The 27,794-nt window shown below is 41.6% G+C and overlaps 1 protein-coding gene across 2 annotated transcripts in view; it reads right to left on the bottom strand.

Moving 5' to 3' along the window:
- Window positions 1-27,794, bottom strand: part of hivep2a (HIVEP zinc finger 2a) — a 116,144-nt gene that overhangs the window by 12,454 nt on the left and 75,896 nt on the right. For both annotated transcript variants that reach the window (XM_042503671.1, XM_042503672.1), the window contains 8 exons: window positions 12,382-12,456; window positions 10,920-12,269; window positions 8,130-10,012; window positions 7,075-7,335; window positions 6,637-6,805; window positions 5,893-5,986; window positions 3,748-5,539; window positions 3,426-3,583 (listed from right to left, as the gene is read on the bottom strand). In XM_042503671.1, the coding sequence (XP_042359605.1) occupies window positions 3,426-3,583; window positions 3,748-5,539; window positions 5,893-5,986; window positions 6,637-6,805; window positions 7,075-7,335; window positions 8,130-10,012; window positions 10,920-11,910 (5,348 nt within the window). In that variant the 5' untranslated portion in view covers window positions 11,911-12,269; window positions 12,382-12,456. The remainder of the gene's footprint in view (window positions 1-3,425; window positions 3,584-3,747; window positions 5,540-5,892; window positions 5,987-6,636; window positions 6,806-7,074; window positions 7,336-8,129; window positions 10,013-10,919; window positions 12,270-12,381; window positions 12,457-27,794) is intronic.

The following is a 27,794-nucleotide window of genomic DNA, read 5'->3' as shown; positions in this document are numbered from 1 at the left end:
AAAAGTAATGGATTTCTTTTCTCTGCCAAAACTTGCAAATTGTGGATTTCTTTTCATCCAGAAAATTTAGATCCTTTTCTTGTTTTTTTTTTACCACTTTTTTCTTGTGTCTCTGTTTACTTATTACTTGAATGCATACTGTTTATGTAAGCGCATGTGTGTAAATGTGTGTTCCTTTGCCTGTTTGCCCCATTTGTATGCTTTTATCCACTTATTGCTTCTAAAGTGTCCTTTGGGGACAAGAGTGAATTACTTCACTGTCTGCTGCATTTAATAACTCCCTGCACGCGTGTGTGTGTGTGTGTGTGTGTGTGTGTGTGTGAGGTCATTTGCATGTTTGTGTGTGTCTGCGCCGTCTGTTCCATTCAGTAACCTTGGTCTTATTGGCTCCACTGTAAGACTATGAAACATTGTGATACTGTAGGAATGCCTCAGAGGTTTCTAGCTTTCCCTCACTTATGATTTTTATTTGACGATTTAATGTACATTACCTGTGCTCTCTATGTGTAAAATAAACTTCATGTGACTTAAATAATATGATATTGAAAAATAAATGATATCCTTGGTTTCATTTCTATCAATCAAAACCTTTTAAAATTCTGTTTGATGATCAAAAACCAAATTCATCTTGGCCACATAACAGACCTCTACAAGTAAGACCAGATATAGTTTGAAATTTTAAGCTATGTGCCTAAGCAAGTGGACATGTCCCAAATATCCGGACTTTCCCCCAGGACTTTCCCACAGAGATGCTTGTCTGGAACAGCGTGAACCTTCAGTGAACTTTATGTCATTTTTATGTACTCACCATCTTTCTTTTTTCCTAAACCCAACCATAGTAACTTGTTGCCTAAACCTGACCTCCGTTACATCACTTAATTAACTTTACATTAAGAATGTAACGCCATTCATGGGGTGCTAAATTGTATTATATGAATTGTTTTATGAAGATATGTTGGTGCCTGACTTTCAGTGGCAATAGCAATTTACAGCTTATATATAAACCTGTCTTTCTACAAATCTCTTAAAAAATTAGCAATATGATCAAAACTGTTTAAACAAATATATAAGAAAAGATGAGAACAGATCTGAGCAAACATTTGAAGCCAGCTTTTGGTACTGGATACTCGGTTCTACAGACACTGTTTCAGCAGGTGCAAAAAAGCCCAACCTAAAACTTATCACTTTTGCTGGGAGCTGGCTCAGAGAAAAGCAGTAGGTGGTGCTAGTTAAAAGAGCACCAGTCAAAGCTCTGGGAGAAAGCAATGGGAAAAAATGGATGTATAAAAACAGAGAGCACACTGAACAACTAAAATAGTGTTTATCAACTAATACTATAGCTATTAAATGCATTGTGTCTTTTCAAAAAACACTTCTGTTTTCACAGAAAATGTACACGTTCTGCTACTTAGATGCATAGTTTTTTTTGTTTTTTTTTTTTCAAAATAAACGTACACCTGGAATGATTTAAAAGAAAACATCGTGGTTTGGCTCAACATTCATATGGGAAGCAAACAATGGGCTTTTCTTTACGGGTTCAGAATGAGAACGGGCTGATGGAAACACACCTCTTGCATTTTGAATCTTTGCAACCTAATTTGCACCTAATATTGAATACTTGGGAACCCAAATGCAAACATGTTGTATGTTCAAAAAAGCTCTCTATCCTTGCACAGAATTTAAAGTTTTTAATTAATGAAATTGTCCTCATCAGTCAAAAGAGTAACAAAAGTTTAAATGTTTCTATATCAGTTTGAGGCCACATATTGCAGCTGTGGTACTGAGACTTCAGCCATGCTCTCACGATTGAATAATAAAACTTAAAAATAATGAATACTATACTATTATGAGTGAGATATTTGTTACAAAATACATATAAAAGAAATCTAATAAAATATATAAAGTTCTCTTAATACCATAAACAGAATAAATAAATACTGCAGTGGCTGATGTTTAGAAAAACAGTGCGAAAAAGCCTTTAAAATACAACTAATGAGGGACAGATCCCACTTCACACCAGTCTATAAAAGTGAGAGAGGGAATTATGAAAGCTGACGTCCAATTACAGCGATGCAGCTCAAGTCGTTAGCCTGTGATGGGTTTACCAGGCTCTGGCTCTTGGCCTGACTCTCACAGGCACAAATTAAGCCCAAAGAATAGATTGTAAAAGGGTAAGTCTTTTTTTTTTTTAATACCTAAGAAGATTTTCCGATTAATCGTGCTGAAACAAATGTCCTCATAGTTCATACAAAGGTCATCAGTGTTCATTTTTGTTGAATTTTGAGCTGTAAAAAAGGATAAAAAAGTAATCAGACAGTTCAGCATTTTGTGAGTCTGAGACTCTGGTTGTTGTGAGCACAGAGCAGCTGCTGTACATTCAGTCTGTGATACTCATATTGGGTGATGCTCATATTGTTCCTAAATCTCAGTTGAAAATAAAAAGGTGGCCAGACTTCTGACATCTCAGCTCTGGAGCTTTTCACCTGAGAATCTGAGGCTTGCAGATTCAGTTAAACAACTTCTAAAACTTGTAATTTCCTAGTTTTATTTTTTGTTTTGCTTCTTGAATCATTATTTTTCTTATTTTTACGGTTACTTACATTTTAGTTTTCTTTTAGAGGCTAAATCTTATCTAAAGCACCTTGTAATGTTGTTGTGAAAAGCTGCAGATAACATTGTTTGTGTAATTGATGATAGTACAAATAAGAAAGAGCAAAAATGTCTTGCAACACTGAGATTGCAATAACATTCAGACAAAACTTTAATCAGTAGGTTGACTGATTGATTCTTGACTCTGAAAAGCAACATAATGATTTCAAATCAGGCTTCTCGTCCTCTCAGTTTCAGCTGGTAATGTTAGATCCAAATTGTTGTCAAAACTGAACCAATTATACCTCAACAAATGTGCTGCGCTCCAGATGCCACTGAAACTCCTTTGAGATATTGTGCACAGAAACCAAACTGAAATGAAAACATTTTCGAGCCATTGATAATTAAGGTGTAGGGGTTGTGTCTGGGAAAACACTGACACAGTCATACCAAAAATAAACCTATTTATAAAGATGAATGTTGTGCTTGCCTGTCTTTATAGCTTTTACCTTTAAATATTGATTTTTAAGTGCCGTTAGCATTTGAATTATTTAGCAGACAATTCAAATTCCAGTCAAAGAAAAATAATTAGACACATAGATTTTCTTTAATTGACATTCAATCTGCTCTCTGCCCCTTACCCCACTGGTTTCCAAGGAAGGATGATACAAACTCTTAAATATGTGAGATGTGATCATGCAGCAGCAGGAACCACAGTTAAATTCTTTAAAAGGCAAATGTCCTATTGCTCGCTCAGATTTCATTTTGGCAAAAGTACCATCAAAAATTCCTACTGGACCAACGTTATTGGACTGGTGTGTATTTATAGGACCTACCCGCCTTCGAAGATCTTGATGCGGGTCGGTTCAGCGGCGGGCTGTTTGACCGAGACCTCCTTCTCTACCTGCTCTTCCTTCGAACGGTCCCATGACACCACTCCCTTCATCTTCCTCCCGAAATTACTGACATCGACTGGCATCAGCTCTGGTTTCAACTTCAGAGACAATAGCATAAGAAAGCATGAATTAACTTTTTTCAGTTCCTGGACTTGTGTTTCACTCTGTTTGCACCCATGCACGCACACTTAAATGTCATTTTCTGCATATGTTTGCATGTTTTTAAACTTCTATATTTTACACCATAGATTACTGGGCATACCTGATCAAACCTCAGCTTCCAGGCCACAGATGACACCAGCTTCCCAGAGCTGGGTGGCGACATGGCAGCAGTTGAGTACATCCTATCAGTGTTTCTCCTCTGTTTGGACCTCAGCAGGGCCAGTGCAGCCTTGGTGCTGAGGTTCAGCGGATTGGGGTTGTATGAGCTAACACACCATGAGTTGTAGACAGAGCTGTGCGAGGCAGTTTGGGTGCTGTTGGGTTTGGTGTAGTTCAAGAAACACCAGCTGACTCTACTCATAGTGCGCAGGCTTGGGAATTGGAAAAACTGCTGGACGTCAGCCACATCCGTGAGTAGCAGAGTCTGGCCCACTGCTCCGGATAATCCTGCGCTTTGGTTGGCAGCTAGCTGTACCAGCATGCTGACAGGGATTTTACTGGGTGTAGGCTGATTTGTGTTGTCAGTGTCCTCTGTGTCATTGGAGGACACCATGGACTGTGGGCTGGAGCTGGGCTCTGGGACTGAGTCGTCAACATCGAGCTCCTCTGGGGAGTCCCGACCACCTGAAACTGGGGAACGATCTGTGACAATCTGGAGAGGAGGAGTGAAGCTCTCTGCCCGGGGAACATCGGGGAGGTGCGGAGCAGAGGAACGGACGGGAATGGCAATCTTAGTGGCAACAGGGAAGTCACCAAATGGAGGAGAAGAAGACATCCTTTCAGACTCATCATTGGAGTCTTCGCTCTTCAGACGAGCTCGCTGACCTCTGCTCTGCCCCTTCTCAGGCTTGCTGCTGCTTCCAGTTCCACTTAACTCCACTGCACTCATCTCCTTAACAATCTGTCCATACATCCTCTCCTCCTTCACTCTTTTCTGCTGCTTGGTCTCGATAAAGAGCTCCAGAGAGCTGGCGGGGGACAGCATGCGCTTACTGCCTCCGATGCTAGATCCTGAGGCGTCTGTGGTGGATATGGTGCCTGACGTTAGTGACAGTGGGATCCCCGTGTTTAGGCGTTGCTCTGGTAGTGAATCTGAAACCTTCCAGGGTGGAAAACGCAGTGCTGCACCATCAGTTTGTCCAAGGAAGTGTGATAAGTTGAAACCAGTCCCACTTATGCCTCCTCCAATTCCTCCAGGTGGTTTGCTGACACCCGCAGCACCAACTGAAGGGGACACGTTGCTGTTATCGGCACCGCTTGGCCTGGCTAAGCCTAACCCTTGCGGCCCGCTGCCATGGTTAGCTATAAGCTGGCTAACACTGGTGTACATAACACTACCATATGATGGCACATGGGTCTGGATCCGCACAGGAACCAGCATACCTGGCAGAGAGGCTTGGGAGCCCAGGTTCTGAGTGGCAAAGACGGGTTGGACCTGCTGCAGGAGCATGGAGGCAGTGGTGGAACTGGGCAAGGAGTGCTTGGAGGAGAGAGAAGCAAAGTTTTGCTGTTGTTGCTGGGAAAGGGGAGAGGTGCGAGATGAGAAAGAGGCAGGGTACATCTGAGAGCTTGGATTTTCTGATTTTCCATCATGTGGCTGCTGATTATGGATTTGCTGCAGGGAGTGGAGCGGTTGTTGTTTGTGGAGTGGGTGTCCAGGCATGGAGCCTGGTGATCTAATGTGGAGTTTTTGGAGTTGTTGCTGGGCCTGGAGGGTCAGCTGCTGTCTCGGTGTCTGACTGGCCTCCTGACTCCAGAACAGACCTGGCTGCTGGTAGGAAATGAAGGGAGGACCACTCGGATACTGGATTACATCCTTATTCATGACCTCATGACCTGGATATTCTCCCTCAGATGAAGAGCCCTGGGCCTGCAGGCGGTGCTGATGAGACCTGGAGAAAGGGTTAAATACTCTTATATTTAAACAAATTCTATTTTATAATTAGGGCTGAGCGTCAAAAGATACATTTTTTAATTGCGATTAATTGCAGAATTTCAATAGTTTATTGCGGTTAATCGCATTTTTTAATCAAATGTTTCCAATTCCACTTTTTTTGCATTCCAGAATAGTTTTGAAGTCGATATTGACGAGGTAAATCAATTCTTAGCAGACTGTCTTGATTAAGAATCCAGTACATGTGAATTTGCATTTCAAATAGTCTGAGTTTGGTCCATTTCATTACAGCTTAATGACAAGGGTTATTGGAAATTTTATATTTGCATAAGGAAACCCAGACTTTCTCACCTGCCATAGAGAGGTTCGTCCTGCAGGCTGTCCTCACTGATACTCTGCTGGAGGAGATGCTGGTGGTGCTGGTGGTGTTGGTGAGATCCTACACCTGCACATACAACAAAGGAATGTATTGTACGTAATGTATTTTGACATTGAACTTATCCCTACAGAGGAAATCTCATATGCTACTCCCATTCTTTGCAGCTACAACCTGCTACTTTATATAGCTAATTGGCTAGAAACACTTCAAAGTCTGCTTGGTTCATTGCATAGAGAAAGCCCCCAACTTTTGTTATCATGCAACTGAAATGTGAATAAAAGGTTTAGGAAAATGTCATGGAACAGGGTTGCAGAGAAAATTTTTAAGGAATATAGTGATGTGAAAGTTAATTATCATACTGTATACATTTGCTTATCTACGATATTGAATAAAAATGCAACTGGCGGGAGAATCTCACCTTTATTTTAGTTATTGTCAAAAGGCAGACTTTACATATCAATCTTTTAAAATAAAGTTGCAAGTCTTAATTATAGTGATAAAACATTTGTTCAACCAAAACTAACCCTTCTGTTTTCATTCCTTTAAGGGTCATTCTGACCGATAATATTAATAATTTTCTAAAACCATGATACCATGAAGCCACAATATTTTCTGAGACAGTTATTGTACCCTGAAAATTTCATACCGTTACAACCCTACTAACCAACTACAGATCATTTGACAACACAGTTTTAGAACTGTAATGCAAGGCTTACCACCAGTGCTACTGCCAACTCTCTTGGTTCTGCTGGCTACATCGCTGCTGCTGTGGGGGGATCCTGTTGGGCCAGGCCATGCCCCATGTTCCAGACTCTCCTGTTTGATTGACATCTCAGCGCCCCCTGGTTCCTGGACGACTGCCTCTGGATAAACACTCAGTGAAGCCTGTCAAATGTATGCATAAGCAGGAGAGTTTGTCAGTCCTTCTAAAATTAAATGTAGTCATACTTGCTAAGTGTGTAAGCGCTAAGACACCAGTTAATAGTGGGGCCTTGGTGCTTATTGAGCCCCGTTTTTTCTCTAAACCATCTAGGTCCAGGTACATAGGTCCTCAAAGTAAAGAACAACTGACACCTGCTGTTTTGTTTAAATGACCATCTAGAACTTGCATTACACTGCTTTTTAAGAAAAATACTAGAGAGCTTTTATGCTACCTGTCGAACAAGATATCCACGCCGGCGTTCCTTCATTGCAGAGGCACTGGAATATATTTCTCCCTGTCTGGAGGAGGACAAGCTTCCATAGTCAAAGGATTTGCTGCGCATTTCAGGCAACTCTGTGGGCAGCGTGCAAGGTGCCTGCTCTGATGAAGACCTCCTCATCTCTCTCTGCTGGTGGTGGCTGGAATGACCACTGCCAGGCACTGTCAGGAACTCCGACTGCTTAGGTCCCCCGCCAGATGCCGACGAGTCATCCTAGTTCAAAAAAAACAAGGACAGTTGTTAACTTTGGATTCACTGGGAGCATGATGTGTATTCTAGGTGTTTTCTGACAGCATATATTGGTAACAATACTATTAGGGCTGTCAAACGGTTGATTTTTTAAAATTGCAATCAATCGCAGAATTTCAGTAGTTAATTGGAATTCATCAAATTTTTATATCACGTTTTCAATTCCAATATTTTGCATTACAAAATAGTTATGAAATCCATATTGACAGAGTAAAGCAATACCAGATTGTCTTGATTAGAAATAGAATAACAGCAAAAAACTGCATGGGAGTAGCATAAATGAGTAGAAGACTCATGGGTACCCACAGAACCCATTTTCATTCAGATGTCTTGAGGTCACAGGTCAAGGAACCCCTGTGAAATGTCCATGCTGTTTTTTCATTGCCAAAATGTAGTATATATTTTGAAGCATTATTCAACCTCCTATCTGTGAGACTAGCATGACATAGTCAAGACTTCTGTATTTCTCAGGTCTTCTAGTTTCAAATGATACCAGTATTAATCACTGCAACTCTAAAACTCAGTCCGATACAGCCTCTTGAAGATAGGAATGTTGACTGGCGATTGAAAAAAAACAAACCCAAATTTGTTATGTCCAGCCCTTTATGGCACTGCAATTAACACGCTAACACTGACAGCCCTAGATACTATTGATGTACCATAGCAAATGTAAGAACAATGCAAGCTACAAAATCCATGCTAAAAATGCTGGAGGGGTAGTCAAGATACTTGAAAGTATTAAACACAGGATGGGGTACCTGTTTAGTGGGTGAGACAGACTTGAGGCCTTCATCTCTGTCAAAGGACATGGAGAAGGAAGAAGAGTGGGACAGGTTGCTCTCCTGACTGGGGCTGCGAGAAAGGCTGGTGCAGGTTGACTCAAAACTTGATTCCCCTGACGAGTGCTCCATATCTGCCAGGCGCAGCCTCTTCTTCTTGGGTGGGAGTTTTTCCGATGGCATCTGAGCGAGTGTGTCACTCCTCTGTGGCAGCTGGAACTCCTCCACATGCTGCAGCTGCTTCTCTGGTTCCTTGGACATTGGAGCGTCTGTATCTTTCTCAGGCTTGTCCGGCTCCTCCGTCACCCTGATCTCAGGAACTTGGATGTTGGGTTGTCGGACTAGCTTGTGTGGGATGTGATAAGGCTGGCCAGGTGAGGCTGCGGCTGATGAAGATGAAAGGGAGGCCAGGTCACTGTCACTTTGAAGCTGCTGCTCCATGCTCTCTGTCCTCAGCAGGGCAGATTCAGGGCTAAGAGCATCTTCAAAGATCTCGCTGTCGGACTGTTCAGAGTACTGGTTAGATGGAGCTTTATCTGAAGGCTGATACCCTGGCTGCTCAAAGGACTCTGACTTCTCAAACGAATTTGGCCGGCTGAGGGAGTTAGTGTGCTGGATGACTGATATGACATTCCCAGCTGCCTTTCTGCCCTCGGAATCAGGAAATAGAGCAATGTCCTCCGAGCACATGCTGGCACAGGTATCAAAGCTGTCGGACTGGCTATGAGCACTGTGAAGAGAGCCCTTCCCTGTTGGAGTCGCTCTCGACCCATCAAGACTACTTTGTTTAAACTCGTAGTCCCCTATCATCTCTACTGAACCACTGCAGCTACTGTCGCCGTGCCCAGGGCTGTCCTCTTCATCCCCAACACTCTTCTCTTTCCGCCTTTTTCTTGTGGCTATTTCTGACATGCTAACTTTAGTACCATATAGGCTGTAGGCAATGTGCTCTGGGACTCCTGAGCTACGCTCACCAATTTTCATACCCAGAGATGAAGCTAAATTCTTGGGCATGTGTCCACAGCCCTCAGCCTCTCCTACATGGGCTTCGTTGGCTGAATGTTCAAACGCAGCCTGTCTTCTGAGTCTGCGCCCCGGTGGGTAAAACACATCATCCGATGTCATCATCTCATCGAAGGAGTGGCTGCCTCTAATCCCACTAGGGGGTACACTAAGGTTTGGAGGGGAGGAAGTTGGCATAGAGTTACTCCTGATAAGATGTCCAGAATCTGATGGAGGCTCCAGAAGTCCCGTACTGCTTTGACAGGGTCCTGTTGGATACTGCTTGGGATCTCCTGAAACTCCTACATCCCCTCTGAAACAGATATGATCCTCAGCTATCTTCCCCATGTCCAGAATACCACCTGTTTGCTTTAAACCAGCCAGGCTGGGGTCTGCCTCTGCCATGCCCACTGTGATAGACTGTCTGGATCGTGAGGGCCGGTAGTACCAAGTCCGACCAAACATTATCTCTTCGTACGTCTTGACATTAGTATTTGGAGGGCTGATCTGCTGCTCCGCACTCTCGGAGCGTGAAAAGTAGCCAGAGTCTGTGCTGCCTTTGCTGTGAGGACTGAGGAGGTTCAGGGACTGGGACATGGCAGAGTCAGAGTCCTGTCCTTTTTTCTCATTCAGCCTCAGGGCCAAACGTTGTTTGATGGTGGGGGAGTCATCCAGTGAATGCGCCCTCCCGCCAGCGTGTGATGCCAACATGTGGTGTGACCCCTTTATATCCTGAAAGGGTGGGCACTCCAACCCTGTGGAGGGGACTCCTCCAGGTTTTGGAACAATAAGGATAGGCACTTTCATAGATCCCACAAGCAGCTCTTCAGCTGAGTCTGCATATGCTGGTTCCACACCACCTACACAGTAAGAAAGATTGGAGCACGATATAGAGAAATGTAAATTAGAGCACAAAAAAGCAGATTAGAATTGAGTAAAACTTTGAGTAGAAAATATATACATGTAGGCAGTGAATGAGTGCAAAGTTAGGTAGTGTACAGTGAAACAATAACGGTCCACATGTATTATTGTGAACTGGCCCTCTTATCGAAATTGATAAATATTAACATTTTTTAATCTTTTAGATTTTGATCATTAAGAAATTGACCAAGTCCATTCCAGCAAACCTTAATATAGTGATTCCAGCATATTGTGTAAACATTAAGCACAAAAATCCTAAGAATGACTATGCTCTCTGTTCACTGAACATGTTCTTATTGTCTATACTCTCTATCTAGAGTTTGTATAGAGTTTGGCAAAAGAGCCTTTATTCTTTCACAGAAGGACTTAAAGAAGCATTCATTAGAAGCATTCATTAGTTTCTCTCAGCCGTTTCAAAGCAATGTCGCAGGACTTTTGTGTGTCATCTTCAATATGCCAATGCCAGGATGTATCTTAGCTGGTGTTTTAATTGTTCTTGTTTTTATATTTCACTTATATCTTATATTAACATTTCTTTCAGTCCTTACATTGTTTTGGAATTGTATATTTTAACTTTGTATATTTGTTCTCTGCAGTTGTCTGCAACTTATGTTACTGCCTGTCTTGGACAGGACACTCTTGAAAAAGAGATTTTTAATCTTCAGAGGGTTTTTCTAATTATATAAAAGTTAAATAAATAAATAATTTACCAACATAGTATTGGGAAACTAAACAGAGGTTACAGGCGGTGTTTTTAAGAACTGGGCTTTTAGGGAGAACAGCTTTATGCATTTTAAGACTTTAATGGCTGATTCTGAAGATGTTAAATTTTGGTTGGGGGGTTACCTGTATTCTTGTCAGCTTCAAAGGGGATCTGGGGGATGGGGCTGTCTTTGTCCGTCAGCATGGTTGAGCCCTCCACACCTTCCTCGTCTGTGTCAGTACTCTGCTCTCCATCTGAATGGACCTCGGCCTCACCCACTGGGGATGCCTGGTCCATGTCCCCGCTACGAGCCACAGCTAGCTCTGAAAATGGTACGAGTCCAGCCTTGATGGCATGAGCATGGGACTTGCGATGCTTGTAAAGGTTGCTCTTGGTTTTGAAGGAAAACCCACAGGGTACACAAGGATATGGCCTCTCTCCAGTATGTGAGCGGATGTGCTTCTTCAAGACGCTGGGCTTGGCGCAAGCTCGACCACAGTAGTGGCAGATGTACTTACCAGGCTTTTTCGGCTTCTGCTCTTTTTTGCTGTAGCCCTCCTCTCCAGGCTCGGGGCCGGACTGAGAATACTGTCCAAATGAGCTGGGTAAACTGGGAGATTTCTGGCGGGGAAACCTCCCTGCTCCAGCCCCGTGAGGATGTGTATGTCCTGGGTGTCCTACAGGGTAAAGGTCATCCGAGGGCAACTGGCCAGCAAAAGGCCAGGCGTGAGGCTCTAGACCTGGCTGGGGTTTGGCTCCTGAGAGGAAGCGCTCAGTTTGGGGGTGCTGAGGGTACGGCTGGCCGAGCTGGTAGGAGTATCCCCTTGGGAACCCCTGAGCAAAGGGCCCTTGGGGGTCTTGAGATGGCGGGCCTCCCATGGCTCCAACTACAGAAGGTCCAGATAGCAGCTTCCCAGAATTCCCTGTAATTGCGTACTTCTGCTGGGGTGCTGATCCCCCAGTGGCACCGCACGGCAAACTCTCGCGGTGTTTTGCCTCTGGGTCAGCAAAAGTGCTTCGTTTGGTGGTTGCAGAGGGCTCAGACGCCCACTTTCGTTGTAGAGGTGCCTTCTCCTTCACTGGTTCCTTACTTGAGCATCTCGGCCCAGCGGCACCTGATTCATGAGCCTCCATTTTGGTGAAGCTCCTCTCGGGGTTAGAAGAGGGAGGAGGGAGGGGATGTGGGGAAGTTGGGAGGGTAGGTTCTGGAGGGTTACAAGGTCCCAAAACTACCAGACATGATAGCTGAACCTTTGATGGCTGCCAACAAGTTCACAGAAACAGGAAGTACCCGTCCATTGCTGAAACAGACTGATTGTAAAGCCAGGTTGTAAACGGGAATCAGGAAGTGGAAATAAAAGGGGAGCTTTAGTGGATAACATCAGAAATGTTTCTCTCCTTTTGCCATTTTGTAAACACCTATGTTGCTAATGTTGCTGTGCGTAGTTTTTTCTGTCCAGTTCCATCTAAAGGCAGGAGTATCCTTGAGTGATCTGGAGATGACACAAAGAGAAGAAAAATGTTTGTAGACTTGTGGAGCGCATTTTAACTTAAATCTGTATTTAACAGCTGCATCAAATCAAGGTTAACATACTGAATACTAACTTTTCTTTGGGGAAAAGTGCTTGTAGATCCTCTTTCTTTAACTTCAAAAGTCATCCAGTTTTCTCACAAAAAGACCTGCACCAAAACAAAGGAGAGAAAAAGCCAATTAGTTTTGTTATTTAACATTCCATACAATCCAAAACACGATGATGGTACTCATGACAAGTTAACCTGTAGCCTAGCATCTTACTCTTACTTTTAGCTGCTTTTGTGTTTAAACCTTGAAGTAATTTACAATAAGATGTAACATTTTGGCTGCTAAGTGCAACACAACACAATGTATTTTGTTGAACAGAGAGAACTCATTAAGTTGTCAAGTACATTCCTGATGTGCGAATGTAAATGTCAGTGATTGCTCAGTTAGTTTCTTCGCGCTGGAATCCATCTGTGCTTTTTGCCTTTTCCACCCCTCCCTCCTCCCTCCCTCTCTCCCGCCCTCCCTCCACTCAGTGAGTCACAGATGCAAAGCAAACCCACGCTGTTCCTAAAAAGACACAAAGGCTTATAAATAGCCCTGTGGAAGTGACGTCGGAGTGTCATAATGTGTGTAGGCGTCCAAAAAGGCCAAGTCGAAGAGCAGCCATCAGCGCTAACACCTTTCCTTCTTCTCTGGGTGTCAGAGTTTGATCTAACTTGGTATGTACTCCATCAAAAAGCACACAAGAGTGCGTGCACGCGCACAGACACAGACACAGACACACACACACACACACACACACACACACACACACACACAGAGAGAAACAAAAAGAGACACACACATACGTAGATACAGTACTTGCAGGCATTGCAACTGCACTGCAAACAGTGCAGCAGACACAGTGTACGTGTGTTTTTCCGTTGTTTAACGTTTCTCAACCACACTAACACCTGACAGTAGAGAGCCGCAGAGTGTGTGCGTGCTCACAAACGCAGGCACGCAGGCACACACGCCTGCTGAAGTTGCATTTTTGCTTTGTATTTCCTCATCTCAGGGTTTAAGCAACCTCCCTCGCACTGATTGCGACATACACATACAGACACATCTATGTGCACACACAGTGCGGCCTCAGTGCTGGCAAGCAGGGCTCAATGACGTGTGTGTCTGGGGGCCCAACGTGAGATCTATAAATAGCAATTGAGGAAAACATGCTGTATTCTTAGCAGCAGGAATGTTAACTTTGGGCTACCTTGTGTTTTTCACATGTAGCCCCCTGCCCTTACACACACACACACAAACACACACACACACACACACACACACACACACACACACACACACACACAAACATTAGCTCAGACCTCGGTTATATTTTTATGTTTTCCATGGTGTTAAGAGTGTAAGAATGTGGTCTGAAACTTAGAACAATGGGCATTCAGTTTGGCATCAAACAGGTACAATACCCTAAAGAATGAAACACACCAGTACCGCAGTGTCATGGCTTGGTGATGAACTGCATAGAGCGAGGAAGAAGAAGAAGAAGAAGAAGAAGAAGAAGAAGACGAAGAAGAAGAAGAAGAAGTAGTATTTGTAGTAGTAAAGGTACAGTAGCGCCAAAAAGAGAAGGAGTTTAACATAACTACTACGTTCTAAATTAGACCAAAACAGAATTGGAATCAGGTCAGGTTTAGTGTTAGTTTATAGTCTACATGGAACTGACTATATACTAGAAGGAGATTGGCAACAGAAAGTTTACTGATCTGGTGGGGAGTAGGGACAGTCTGGAATCGGACCTCGAGTGCAAAAGGGTATTGCATAAGATGTTTCAATTGTAATCGGTACTGGGTCATTTCAGTTGATACCATAAAGGTATCAATATTGAGCCTTATCTGGCACAAATAAGAAGAGATGAGGGGCACATCTGGGACATAAACCCGAGATCATGTCTCATCTGATCCAGTTTGATGATCTCGTATTGTTGTATGAGGTGACCTAAACATTTTGGTCATTCAGACATTTATAAAATTTGCAACAGGAAGATTGTTTTTCTGATTCCCTTCCCAGCTAATTTCAAGGTAGCTCTAACTCTAAACAACTGGACTTTGTTTTCACAATGGCTACAACAGGAAACAATTCATCCTTTCTATTTCCAATGCCAAAAATTCACCCAATTTGACCAAATTAATTTCTGCTGCTCGGTATGGACTATTTGAAAAAGATCTTTTTTGCACACCCAAGATGACTTTAGTGAACAATTAGAGGGCAAATTATATACAGTATACAGACTGGACTGACCAGTGAAAGTTCAACCTCTTTGTTTTCATTCCAAACAGCCATATTTAGCTTCCCGATTACTGATTTCTGGCTACTGAAGTTCTCAAAATTCAAAAACTTCATGTAACTCTTGCTGCCATTTGGGGTCGCAGCTTTACCGTCTGCTATTACGCTCACCTCGACGGATATCTGACCTCCCTACACTCACACACCCACAATAACTCAGGAGTGAACTCGACCTTAAAGCATGCAGATAATTTAAAGTTAAACTCCAGTTTAACCTTATGTAAGGTTGACTGGTTTTGTAATGAAAGTGTTGAATGGTCGCAGTCTGCACAGTGAGTGGGAGCTGTGTAGTGAATGGCTTACATAAAGCTTTATTCATACATGCACCGGCACAACCTGCCCCAGTTCCTGTGCGTAGGAGAGACATAGCTACTGGTGTGTGTGTGAGCGTGGGAAGTGTGCGTGCCAGTTGTGTGTTTGTTTGTGTGCGTGTGTAGGCTGGCAAAGGGCATGACGAGACACCCAAGTTGTAGGTAGGTCAGAACAAGAGGCTTTACTCAGTGGTAAAAATAGTAAGGCACACACACTCAAACACTGACACAAAGTGATTTATCAGAATTCTTTAAATAACCGGAGTTACTTAACATAAAGGAGCAGAGATCAGATCAGCTTTCATAGACATGGAAATAGATCTAGGTGGTGTTTTATACCCACTGCATGCTTTTCTTAGAATAACCTGATCTAAGTTTCTTTTTTGTGTTTATGTGTAGGCAAACTAAAACATCAGAGCAGCACAATGTGTCGCAGTTATCCAATCACAAGCAGGCAGTTCCAAAAAGTGATACTGCAGAGAGATGTTAGCGAGGCATCGGGATCTGACCGCTCAGTGCTGTAAGGTGAAGTGAATGGATATACCTCAATGTATTCATTGAACAACCACTGACTTGTTCATGGTCATGTTTAAACTCCCAGACAATTCAAAGGCAGCCACAAGATTTTAAAAGGTATTGGAGGGACCAACCTGATGGGTTCTGTTAATTTTCCCTTTTAAAAAATTATTTATTTTTTTTCAATAAACACAGAGAATAGAGAGAACGAGGTACAAAGACAGAGAGAAAAAGGAAAGGTGAGACAGACAGAGAAGGAGAGTGACGGAACAACAGAACAATACAGTGGATAACCATCGGGAGAGACACAGACTACGTGCGAGAGAGAAGTGGAAAATGTGAGAGAGAGGGGCTGCAAGATGACTTAGTTGGCAGTGTCTGCCTTTGCATCCCTCATAGTGGAAGAGACGTGTGTAACATTCAGTGGAGAGCAGTGATTACCATCTGTACACCACATCCCATTAACCACCACTGGAAGACGGAGAGGCACTAAGGGGCATAGCCTACTCTGCTGAACCTGTTGTGTGCAAAACGCAGAGCAATGACTACAAAGAGCAAAGACTACTGAAGTAAACAAAGGAAGAGAAGAAGAAGAAATGGGGCAAGGAAACATGTCAGCCCTATATTGTAATAAATGTTTTGTTATTGATTTTTTTTTTTTTTTTACAGTAGAAATTCAGGTTTTTAATCACTCTCAGGCCTAAAACTGCTGTTTTGGTTAAGCTTGGATAAGCCTGTTTGAAGCTCTACTTGGTACTGGGCAAAGAGAGAATCAGCAACTTGAAAATAGAAAATTTGTTCCATATTGCTACCATTTACTGTTTTCCCCAATATGATTACAGAATGTCATTTGAAAAGTGTTATTCAAATATATCAGATTCAAACTCTAGTCAAACATAATTTCAGCTAGCTGGCATAGAGGAAAGGAAAGAAGAACTAAGGGAGATAATAATGGAACGTGTGGATGGCAAACAAAATGCTGTCCTACGCCAGCATATAAGAGCTTTGTTTTGTTGACAGCTACAAAAAATGATCTATGTGACATTATGTGGAAGGTTATCCACAGAAGATTAATGTAAAAATAAAAATCAAAATTCCATGACTTTTTCAAAACTTTTAAAGATTTTGACAAATTCCATGACTTGTCCAGGCCTGGAAAAATGTTATTGTGAAATTCCATGAGTTTTCGAGGTTTTCCATGACCGTGGGAATCCTGATAAATGATCATGAAAGGGAAGACTGAGTTGGCTCGCCTTTTAGCTGGTATCACCACCGAATCAACATCTGTGTAAGAACTGTAAGCCGGCAGGATGGGACAGGTATGACCTTCTTACAGTGTGCTATGTGTGCATGTCACCCCAAGTAGATTTGAAAAGCAGCTAGCAGCATTGTATTATATAAAGTTTTATCATCCCTACAAAACACATTTTGGACCAAAATAAAAAAAGTACTGAGGCATCCAGCCTCACTTTGTTGACACAACTTGAATCTCCGAGGGAGACACTTCTTGGATCAAATGCTAACAATGAAATGTTCTTGTTGTGAGCTCCGGGCTGTTTGCAGAATCAATTGTGTGTAGTTTGTCCTGTGGCTTCCTTTCTGAAACACCTGTACCTCATATAACAGTGCAGAGGGAAAATATCTCAACCGTGTCTCGGTTTCCCAAGTTGTTTTCTGACCTCTTGTGCTTGACAAAACTTAGGTTAAATGGAAACGAGTTGATACACACAAGATTCAAGAGAACTGCGGTGCATGCAGGTATGTACAAGTGTACTTAAACACACATGTACTGTATGCCCAAAACCCTGGAGGTATGAATACTGTGTGGGCATTAGCCATGCAGTATGAGCAGAAGGCTGTGCTGTGTGTGTGTGTGTGTGTGTGGAGCTCTATGAAGTGTGTGGGAGGCTGTTCAGTCCTTATTGGGCTGAAGGCCCTCTCTCTCCCTCTCTCTTTCACCTCATTTCATCGAGCTTCATTGGAATGACAGTCGGGAACGATGTTGCCAAAACGACAAGAAGATAATAGATCAACATTTGTGCAAATCCCGGTCGCTCCTTCTGTCATTATCAGTGTGTGTGTTTGAGTGTGTAGGTTTGACATCAAGGTTTTGATGTATTCATCTCTCTTTCTGAAACACGCACACACCAATAATCAAATGTCTTGTTCAGATATGCAGTAGATAAGCCTCTAATTTACTTTCAATGAAATACCCAGATGAGGGCAGAGCTGGCTTCTGGTAAAACTCTGTGTGTGCATGCGTGCGCGTGTGTGTGTGTGTGTGTGTGTGTGTGTGCGTGCGGTGGGTAGTTATTCTTAAATTGGCCCGCCAGGGTGCCGCATACCAACTGGAATGGTTGGAATTCCTGTGACACAAAAACAGAGAGAAAGTATCTTTGTGTGTCTGTGGGTGTATGTGTTTGTCTTGCCCTGTCTGTCACTGTTTTTTTGCTCACAGTATGCAGAATTATATATTTCTAATCATCAAAGCAGAAACAGAACACAAAATAAACAGGGAAACAGAAAGGTGAGAATGATACAGAAGAAGAAATGAGGAGACAAGTATGCAGTAAAGGGGAGAGGGACACCATGGACCAGAGTAGGGGACACTATGATGCAGAGATGACACATGGAGGGAAAAATATGCTGGGATACAGAACAAGACAAGAGTGAAATTAATTTACAGGCTAAGGAACAACAACACAAAAGAGGAAACAATATAAGGACATTTATCAAGGAGCGGAAATGAAAATGAGAGTGAATGAGAGGGAGCAAGTACATAAAGGAGAAAATGATGATGAAGAGGAGAGAATAGGAGGGCAAAAGACAACACAGAGAAGGGAACATGGATGCTAACAAGGGACAAGGACACAGAACAAGGAGGCAGAAAAAGTACAGAGAGGGAACAAGAAAACAGAAATGATGACAGAAAGAAAGGACAGATAAAATATAGAGTACAAGATCAGACTAAGAAAGTGAGGAAACTGAGGAAAAGAAACAGACTTGAGAAAGAAAACAAGATACAAATCAGGGAACAAGGACATAACAAAGTGAGCACAAAGGACTCAGGTGGGAGGCTAAGAAAGGAGGATACACATCAGGAACAAGGACACAGCTATAGAGACCAAAGCTGTACAGAGATGAGGGAACAAAGAACAAAGGGATTAAGGACACAACCGACTATGGCTAAAGAAGACTGAATAAGGACGCAGGAGAGTAAATGAGGACACTAAAATAATAAAGAGGTAAGACAAAAACCAAAGAAAGGGAAAAGGGTACAGATGAGTGAAAAAGGACACAACAAAAAGCATAAAACAGGAAAGAGATGACGAGACAAAAACAAACAAAGTGGATAAGAACACATGTGGTGACACATATTATATATTGTTAAGGGAATAAATACATAACAAAGTCCTAGTACACAGGACTCAATTGAGAAGCTAAGTAAGAAAGACACAAATTAAGGAACAAGGACACAAAAAAGAGACCAAAACTATACAGAGATGACAAAACAAAGAACAGAAAAAGGGAACGAGAATACAGATAAGGGAGCAGGACAAAACAGAAAACAGAAAGACAAACACAGGAAAGACATAAGGAAACAAAGAGCAAATGCAGTGAACAAGAACACAAGAAAGTAACTCAGACTCGAGGAAATAAAGACGCAGGCGAGTAAGTGAGGAGACTAAAACAGGAAAGGCATGAGGAAACAAAGATCAAAGACTGAGGATACAGATGAGGGAATAAGGACATAAAAAATGACTAAAACAGGAAAGAGGAATACAAACTAAGGAAAAATGAAATAAAATGCAAAAAAAAAAACAAAACAGGAAGAGATGAGGGAACAAAGACTACGGGAATGCGTATCCTTGAAAATCATACAAATGATGGAACAAGGACACAGCAAAAAGGACAAAACAACATAGACATCGGGACAGAACAGAGTAAGGCTGTAGAAGACAGATTAAGGACAAAGGACAGAAAACGAGGAGACTAAAACAGCTGAGATGAGGCAACAAAGAACAAAAAAGACTGGACAAGAACACAAGAGAATAAGAATATAGAAGATTAAGGACTCAAGTAAGGGAATAAGGATGCAGGAGGGTACACAAAGTGACTAAAACAGGAAAGAGACATAAAACAAAAACCACGTAAAGGATAAAGGGTACAGATGAGGGAAGAACACACAACTAAATGACTGAAACAGGAAAGAGATGAGAAAACAAAGACCCAAAGGAACTATAGAAGGATACAAGATTGGGAAAAAGGACACAACAACGAAACTAAAACAGGAAAAAGATGCAGAAAAAAAAACATAGAAAGTATTTTCCCCCCAAAAAAGGAAAAGAAAGAAAGACCAAAGACAGGTGGAAGTTTACGATGTGGAAACAAGGCCACAACAAAGAGAAAAGGAAACAAAGGCCAAATAAAGGGAACAAGGATATAAACTTGGGAAAGAGGACACGAAATAGAAACCATAACGGTACAGATTCAGGGTGACGACTAAGTAGAGGACTCAGGGGAGGTACCAGTGAAATGGGATGTAGCCAGTGGAGACGAGCGCTGTGCCAGCTGATATCAGGTTACTGTACCACCACTACCGTATACCAAATACATGTATGCATGGATTAGACACACACACACTCACACACACAAAGGCCGGGTTCGTATTTCTGAGTGGTAGGCAAAGTGTTCTGGTACTTTGGGTGGTCAGACGCTGTGTAAATTATTGAAACATGTTACTAATGGTTTCCATTCAGTGATTAACCACTTCATACAGCCAGGGAGAGAGAGAAGGGGCGATGGAGGGCAGCTGGCAGCATGTTTGTTTTTTGGCTCTGCTCTGTTTGGCCCCAACTGGACTGAAACCACACACCTCCATTAAAGCACTACCTTTGTTTTACCTGGAGGGAGACAGGAGTTACTGGAACAATAAGCTGGACTGAAGAGTGTGTGTGTGTGTGTGTGTGTGTGTGTTAAGTGTGTTAAGTGTGCATTGGGAATTGGTCCATCTACTGGCATAATAACCAGGTATTTTAACTATCCTACATCCATCTGCAGTGTAGTGTCTAGTGTTTGGTAGTGTGCAGGTTTAGTCTGACAATCAGATGCTATCTGTTCTGAAGCTGCAGGAAGAGGTGCACAGAAGCAGTTGTCTTAAGGTTTGACATGTTGATCAAAGAAATATGTTGATTTAAGAACATGTATTTCTATAATTTGACTTAAAATGGTCTATTTAGCTGTACTGATCTCACCCCAAGTATTCTGGGAATCCAGTTCCAACACTGAGGTGGAAATTAAGGGTGTGGAGTTCCAGCATTAGCATGTAGCTCATCCAATTTTCATACAGGAGACTAGAGCTGGCTTAGCCCAAATCATACTTTATCCAAATTTTATTTGCCAATACCACAGTCTATCCCTAACTTTAACCATAATATAGCTGTCATACGCAAACACTGTAGAACACAACAATTTTCATAAGGCTAGGCAAAAAAACATTTTAGTGACTGACTGTGATAAAGGCTTTTGAAAAACTGTCTAAATCAAAGGTTTTTGTCTGGCAGTAGGGTTGTCTGATTCCCACATTTTGGCATTTTTGTTATCATTATTCTGTTGCTATTTTTCTGGCTCAGGCCCAACAAAGCTCTGAAATTAAATGATTTGAATTGCTGATGTGGGCAGCAATACAGAGTTCTGGAAGCAGGCTCGTCCTTGTGCACCTCATCATTTATTTATCTGTATTCATTGAGTTATATATTGAGTTATATATCTACTGTATATTCGCCATAGGTTTAACATCAAACACATAAATGAAGGTGAAGAATAATGTGCAAAGGGAAGAGGAAGAAGAAGGGAAAAGCCTGAAATGGACCTATAACTTACAAAAATAAAACAATATTCACAATGTTAAATAAGCAGCATATTAATGTAAGATATAAAAACATTTTTACGACCATATGGTTATATGTTTCCTCGGACCAGTAAAGTTGCATTCCTGTCTGTCCAGACTCATATTCAGCCATGACAGTTAACGATGCTTCAAATATGGATGTTGCTGCAAAGAAGCTACAAATTCTAAAACATGAACGCTTTAAACATGAACAATTGTTCCACATTTGAAGAAATTCCCCTCGAGGCATTAATGAAATATCACATTTACAACAATGTGATACATGGATATCCTAAAAATATAATGCTCCTGTCCTCAGCTGGTGCCAGCATGGTGGCATTAAAAAATAGCAACAAACACAACTAAATAAAAAAAAACAAAAAAAAAAACAAAAAAAACCCCACAACATTGGTCAAAAACCGTTGGGCTTTTGATTTAAAAATCATAATGAAAACAGTTTGTATAGTTTGAAAACAGCATTGCGGTTTGACAGAGTTATTATCATCCCAGCGAAATGTGAAGCGAAGCAGTTATGAGAGAAAACATCCCTTTAAGTTCCTCAGTGAAAACAAAAACACTATGTGTATGTAAGCTGCAAGCAGGCCCGCCGACTGCAGGTCGCTGCAAAGTTAAATTTAAAACATTTTAAGACCTTCTCGCTGCCAGTCCAAATAAAATCTAAGGCCAATTTCACCCCCTGCCTGAAGTTTTATAAATAAAAATACACTTGCTCAGCAGTTATATTACAATACCTGCTTTCTTACATCAGGTCAGGTAAAAGTTTTATGCAACTTTGTGTTGAAAATTAAAAAGTCATGTGTGAAGAATGCTGTTTGCAAAACGCTTACATCTGAGTGGAAATGCCGCCTTCCTTCTATAGCGCTGCACCAACTGCGTCCCCTTGAGCAAGGCACTTGAGCTCAAGCTGCTACAGCGAGGGCTAACAGCAGGATGTTGTGGTTAAACCAGGAAGCTCCCAGCATGACATGTGTGCAAGTTTATAAGTGTGAAGAAGGGGTTTGCAGAAGAGGAACACATGTGGATTTACCTACTGATAAAAAAATTCAGCCTCTCAAAGGAATCTCTTTATGTGGATGTGAGGAATGACTCAGTGCTTATCAATGTCTTTGTTTACATGTTAATATGGAGCAGTTTATAAGAATGCACCACCTTCTCCATTCCCATTTTCCTTCTAACTGTCTCCTCCACTTCTATTTCTGTTACTCACTTCCTACATTTCCCAGAGAGCTTTTTGACAACCTCCAGGGAAAGCGCTGGAGCTGGTTACTGTCACCTCTGGGTTATATGTGTAGGTGGACAGAAAGCTCTTCCAGTCGAAATACAGTGAGACTTTTCTCGTAACCCGTCCTGTCTTTTACTGGAGCTGCATTGAATTGTGGTCTATTTTCTACTCTTGTGGGTGCAAAATGCAGCCTCTCTGCCTTTTTTTTTTGCAATGGATTTTTTTCCCTGTGAGATTTTTGAAGTGCACTGAAAGGAGGCAGCTCTGAAAAGAAGCCAACACTCATTGAGGAAGCTATACTCTAACTGAAGGACCAACACTACAATTTAGCCAGTTTCTTGTAAGATATTTCCAAATTTTGGACAAAATTCCCCCATCAAAATTGTTTGAAAAGGAAAAAGATGAAAACATTTTAAAAGTAAAGAAAACTAGGACAAAACCAAACTGACCATAATACCCAACAGTAACACTAATCAAAATGTAGTATGAATAAGCCATCATGCAGTCAATAATAACATAAAAAATGTCTCCTTCAGATGACAATGTTGCACTGTTGAAATATTCATGTCAACAAATAAATAAGAGAATGTTTTGTGATTTAACACATGAAATAACACAGGCTATCTTTAATTTCTGTCTCCCAGGAACTGTTGAACACTCCCCTCTCCCCAAAGTCGTTTGCATTAATATGGCAGTACATCCAACCTGCCTCACAACTGCAGACGATGCGTAACAAAAGCAGCTTTAGACCTCCACATCAAGTGTCTTCACCTGCAAGATCGCCTGAGAGCAGCCACTCGAACTGCTGATACAACAATTGGCTTGCACAACCGAAGAACTTCTGGACAACCCATCAGAAGACGTCTCAGGGAGCCTCATCTGCATGCTCGTCATCATCACCAAGATTTTGACCTCACAGCAATTCGTCATCACAACCCACTTGTGCAGTTGTGAGGTTGGGTGGATGTACTGCCAAATTCAGGGAATCGACATCAAAGATGACATATGGGAGTGAAATGTAAACTCAGTTCACAGGCAAAAGCCCTGGTGGAAAAACTTGAACTCAAAACGTGTGGCATTTGTGGCATTGTGTTGTGTGATTAAACACGTCAGCACATTTTAGAGTGGGCTTTTATTGTGACCATCCCAAGGCACACCTGTGTAGTAAACAGGGCTGCCCCTCTAAAGTTGCAGATCTCAGTAGACTCTGAGGCGAACAGTCTCCTGTTCTTTGTTTGTTGTTTTTTTATTTGCTAGTCAATGTGCTGTGCAGTGTACTTTTGAGGATGTTTTGTACCCCAGATTTTCCCGGGGGTGAGTGCCTTTGACTTTTACGCTGCTCTTTGGTACAGACAGATATGTATATGATGCAGCAGCCCAAAGGAGGAGAAGCTCTGCACTGTTAGGCTTCAATACAACACTATATTCTCTCTTCTGTCTATAAGTGATGAATTTACAGCTCACAGCAACTTAATGGTCTCTGGCTTTTATTTGATTTACACATTTCAGATCTGTTGTTAGTGCCATCAGCTTATTTACTATATTACACTGGGCTCCATTCAAACTTTAAAACTTTTTATGGGAAAAAGCAGTTGTTGAATATTCATATTGAACAGCCAAATCTGATCCAACTGACAACTGACCTACAGTAATTCTGAGTCGGGTACAGCTCTAGTAGTAATGATGCTTTTTTTTTTAATCAGCAACTTGATATGCCACACCTGTCAGGTGGATGTATTATCTTGGAAAAGGAGTACTACCAAGGATTTTAACAAATTTGTGACCAAAAATGTGAGAGAACTATATCTACTGAGTGCACAAAAAAGTCTTTAAATTCATTATTTTTATTTGACGCCCTCTCCATGATAGCTACTTCATGCATCAGCCTGTGGTTGTCTACCACCGAGACAAAGTTGTGTCTTTTTTAAGTGTTAGTCAAGCAAGTCTCAAGTCTTCAAATTTTCACCTTACATCTGACTCAAGTCAAGTCATGTGACTTGACTCCCCTGCCTCTGCCAATATCTGACAGAGATGCAGCCGGCGTGCAGTTGGTCCAGACACAAATACATCAGCAAGCTGCGTTTGTTGGCTAGAGCTTACATGTACGCAAGCCAATTTATCCCACAAGTTCGTCACCAAGCTTCCAGCAGTACGTGAGTGAGGACTTAAGATTGTCCAAAGAAGCAGAAATAGAAATACATCCATTTCTGAAACAAAAATATCATCATCTAAAAGTCATTATTACACGTCTCCAGAGTCTCTGTGGAAAAGCGTTCTCACTTTATCATCTGAGGACTTAAATTGTCGACTGTTCATGTTGAAGCAACCATGTTTTGTTTTAATTTAGTGCTGTCAATCATTTGTTGAGCTGAGGCGTCGCTGCAGATCTGAATTTGAAAGAAGAGCAAGGAGGCATAAAACGATAGAAGGAGAGGCTCTTCAGAAATGACTGAAATTAAATCTAAGAGAGAGTGAGAGAGATGAATAAAGTGAACTTAATCTGAACTGTGATGTACACACACATACACACATACACATACACATACACACACACACACACACACACACACACACACTTTAGCAGACAGCTGGTAGACAGTGATTTACAGCAGATAGGAAGTCAATTATGCTACTGGATATTTCTGTCAGAAAAAAAATATGTGTGTGTGTGTGTGTGTGTCTGTGTGTGTGTGCCCTGAATAGAGTATGTGTGTGGGAGGTGGCAGCACAGGCAGCTTTGCTGAGACAGGATGAGGGTGTGTGTGTGTGTGTGTGTGTGTGTGTGTGTGTGTGTGTGGGAGGAGGAAGTTCTTGGTGTGCCAAGGTTACAGTGCTGCTGCTGCTGAATTGCTGTTATAAAAGCCTCAGTTACACAACGGAAATACTCCAAACTTAAAGCTGCTCTGTGACGGGGGAAAGAATCTAACTTTATGATCGTCATTTCATGTTCACCATGGACACTTTTTCTATTTCAAATCATAACCACAAAATAAGTTTTTATGAGTAGGAATGGATCTCCAACCAATGGTTGCATCCTAAAATTCCTAGGTGATTTCTGGAATATGCACCACAGTGATAAGAACTGAAAGTCTTATAAATTAGGACATTGTCTGCACAGTTTTTTTCATGCCGTAAAGTCACAATTTTAATAACTGAATTCCATTAAGTTGACAAAATTAAGTGAAAATACATGAGCGGTTGCAGACTGCAGCTGACGATTAATAGTGCCATTCTCTGCATTCCCACAGCTTCATATTTCACTTCTTTTCATGCACAAATGGAAATACTGTCCCCTGCGGGCTTCCATAGGTGATCTGTGGGAAGGTTTTGAATGTTTTTAGGAGTAAAAAAAAAAAAAAAAGATGTGGTTTGTCTGGAAAGGAGAGAAGAAAATGTGGACCAACTCAAACCACTGCAACATAACTAAACCAACAAATATGGTTCAAAAAGAGTCGACAAAGGAGGGTGGGGATGCAGCTTAATGGTTCAATAAAATTGTCTAGAAAAACAAGCAGAAATCAGATAGGAGAGAAGTATGGTTTTTCAAAAAAGTATTTCTAACTCTCGGATGAACTCACAGAAAGGCCCGCAGGGTCTTAAGATGTAGCGTAAACACAGGATGAGGGTCTCTGCTTCTTTCATTGTTGTTTTGGTGGAGTATAATACAGTAAAATTGACCAGTAACAAACCAAAACCACTGGCAAAATGACTGGGTATAATCTCAAATGTGTGTGTGAGTGTCTGCGTGACATATGTTAGTCAATGATTGCTGTGCGATTTTGCATGAGTACATGTGTAATTATGTGTGTGTGTGTATCCAGTCCTAAAGTCTTAAGAGGTGAGGTCACTCTCTGTTCTGTTTCAGTGCTGTCCAATGTACACAGCTGACGTGTATGCATGTGTGCGTGTTAGCATGTGACATACACATGAAGGCTTCTTCCATAATAGTCCTGGAAAAGTACCTTAGGTGTCACATCAAATAACCGCTAAATTGTGGTTTCTTTTACTCTCGTGGTGACTTTATTTTGAAAAAATGTTGGTTTTGTTAAATCACCCAATAGAAAATATATGACACATTCTATGTCTGTAGAAACAAAAACAGAATCAGACACAAAACCATTCTCTGACACCTCATCTTTTACTCCTATATGTTAATTTGCTGTGTCTCCTCTTTGCTTTTTAATGCAGAGACAACACTTCCTCCATCTGTTTCACATTAAAAAGCTTACAGCAGCTCATCAGGGATAATCCTTACGCTTCCCTGGAAAACTTTTATTGTGAAACCTCTAAAGGAAGTGTTGGGTTTCATTAACAGCAGCTTGAGAGAGTGGCAAAGTAGAGTTGGTCAAAATGCATGAATCAGTGTGTGAGAGCAATATTAATGTTTAACAGGGAATCGGTGTAGTGAGTACGGCAAGACAATGTTTTTGCACTACGGAAATGAATGCTGTGAAAAAAACCTAAATTGTGGTGACTGGTCTTTACCCTTGTTTCACTGAAAACTAATTATTTCAAAATTTTGATGACAAAATACATTTACTTAATTTTGAAATTTTATCCTTGAACTTGGAAACAGTAGTTGCCAAAACCACTGGGGTCAATTGAGTCGCTGCATAAGAGCTTTCAACTGTATTGAATGATCTTCCTCAGCAGATAAAGATCCTCCAGAGCAGCTGCTGAATGGATCTTGTTTAATGTCAAAACTTTAAGCCAACATGGATGAGCCTTAGAAGTGCTCAAAAATTAGAAATTTGAATCCAAAATTCCATGCAGCACACAAGAAAATATTGACGTTGTACATTTCTGCCATCCACAAATACATTTTTAAAATGAGTGAGCAGCGTTTGAGTCACAGAACCACCTGTACATCCCAGTGGTACATTGCAGTGATTACATCGCAGCAATACACCGCAGTGGCTACATTGCAATGATACATTGCTGCTGTTCCCAGCGGTGTTTGAGCCATGGGACTTGTTTTCAGCGGTACATCCTGGCATTTCCAAGTTTAGTTTTAGCCTCCGAGTTTGGGTGTTGTGGCCCAAACTACCAAAGTGGTTTTTGGTTTTGGTTTGGTAGTTGACAAATGTAAATTTTCAACACATCCGCAACAAAATAATGTACAAATGCAATGTATTCATGTTTTACAGAGACTTCCAATGTTCTGCTTCTGATTCAATCAAAAGCTTCTGAAAA

This window comes from Plectropomus leopardus, chromosome 16, assembly GCF_008729295.1.
Source record: "Plectropomus leopardus isolate mb chromosome 16, YSFRI_Pleo_2.0, whole genome shotgun sequence".
Classification (NCBI taxonomy): Eukaryota; Metazoa; Chordata; class Actinopteri; order Perciformes; family Serranidae; genus Plectropomus; species Plectropomus leopardus.
This window is presented reverse-complemented; position numbering and strand designations above follow the sequence as displayed.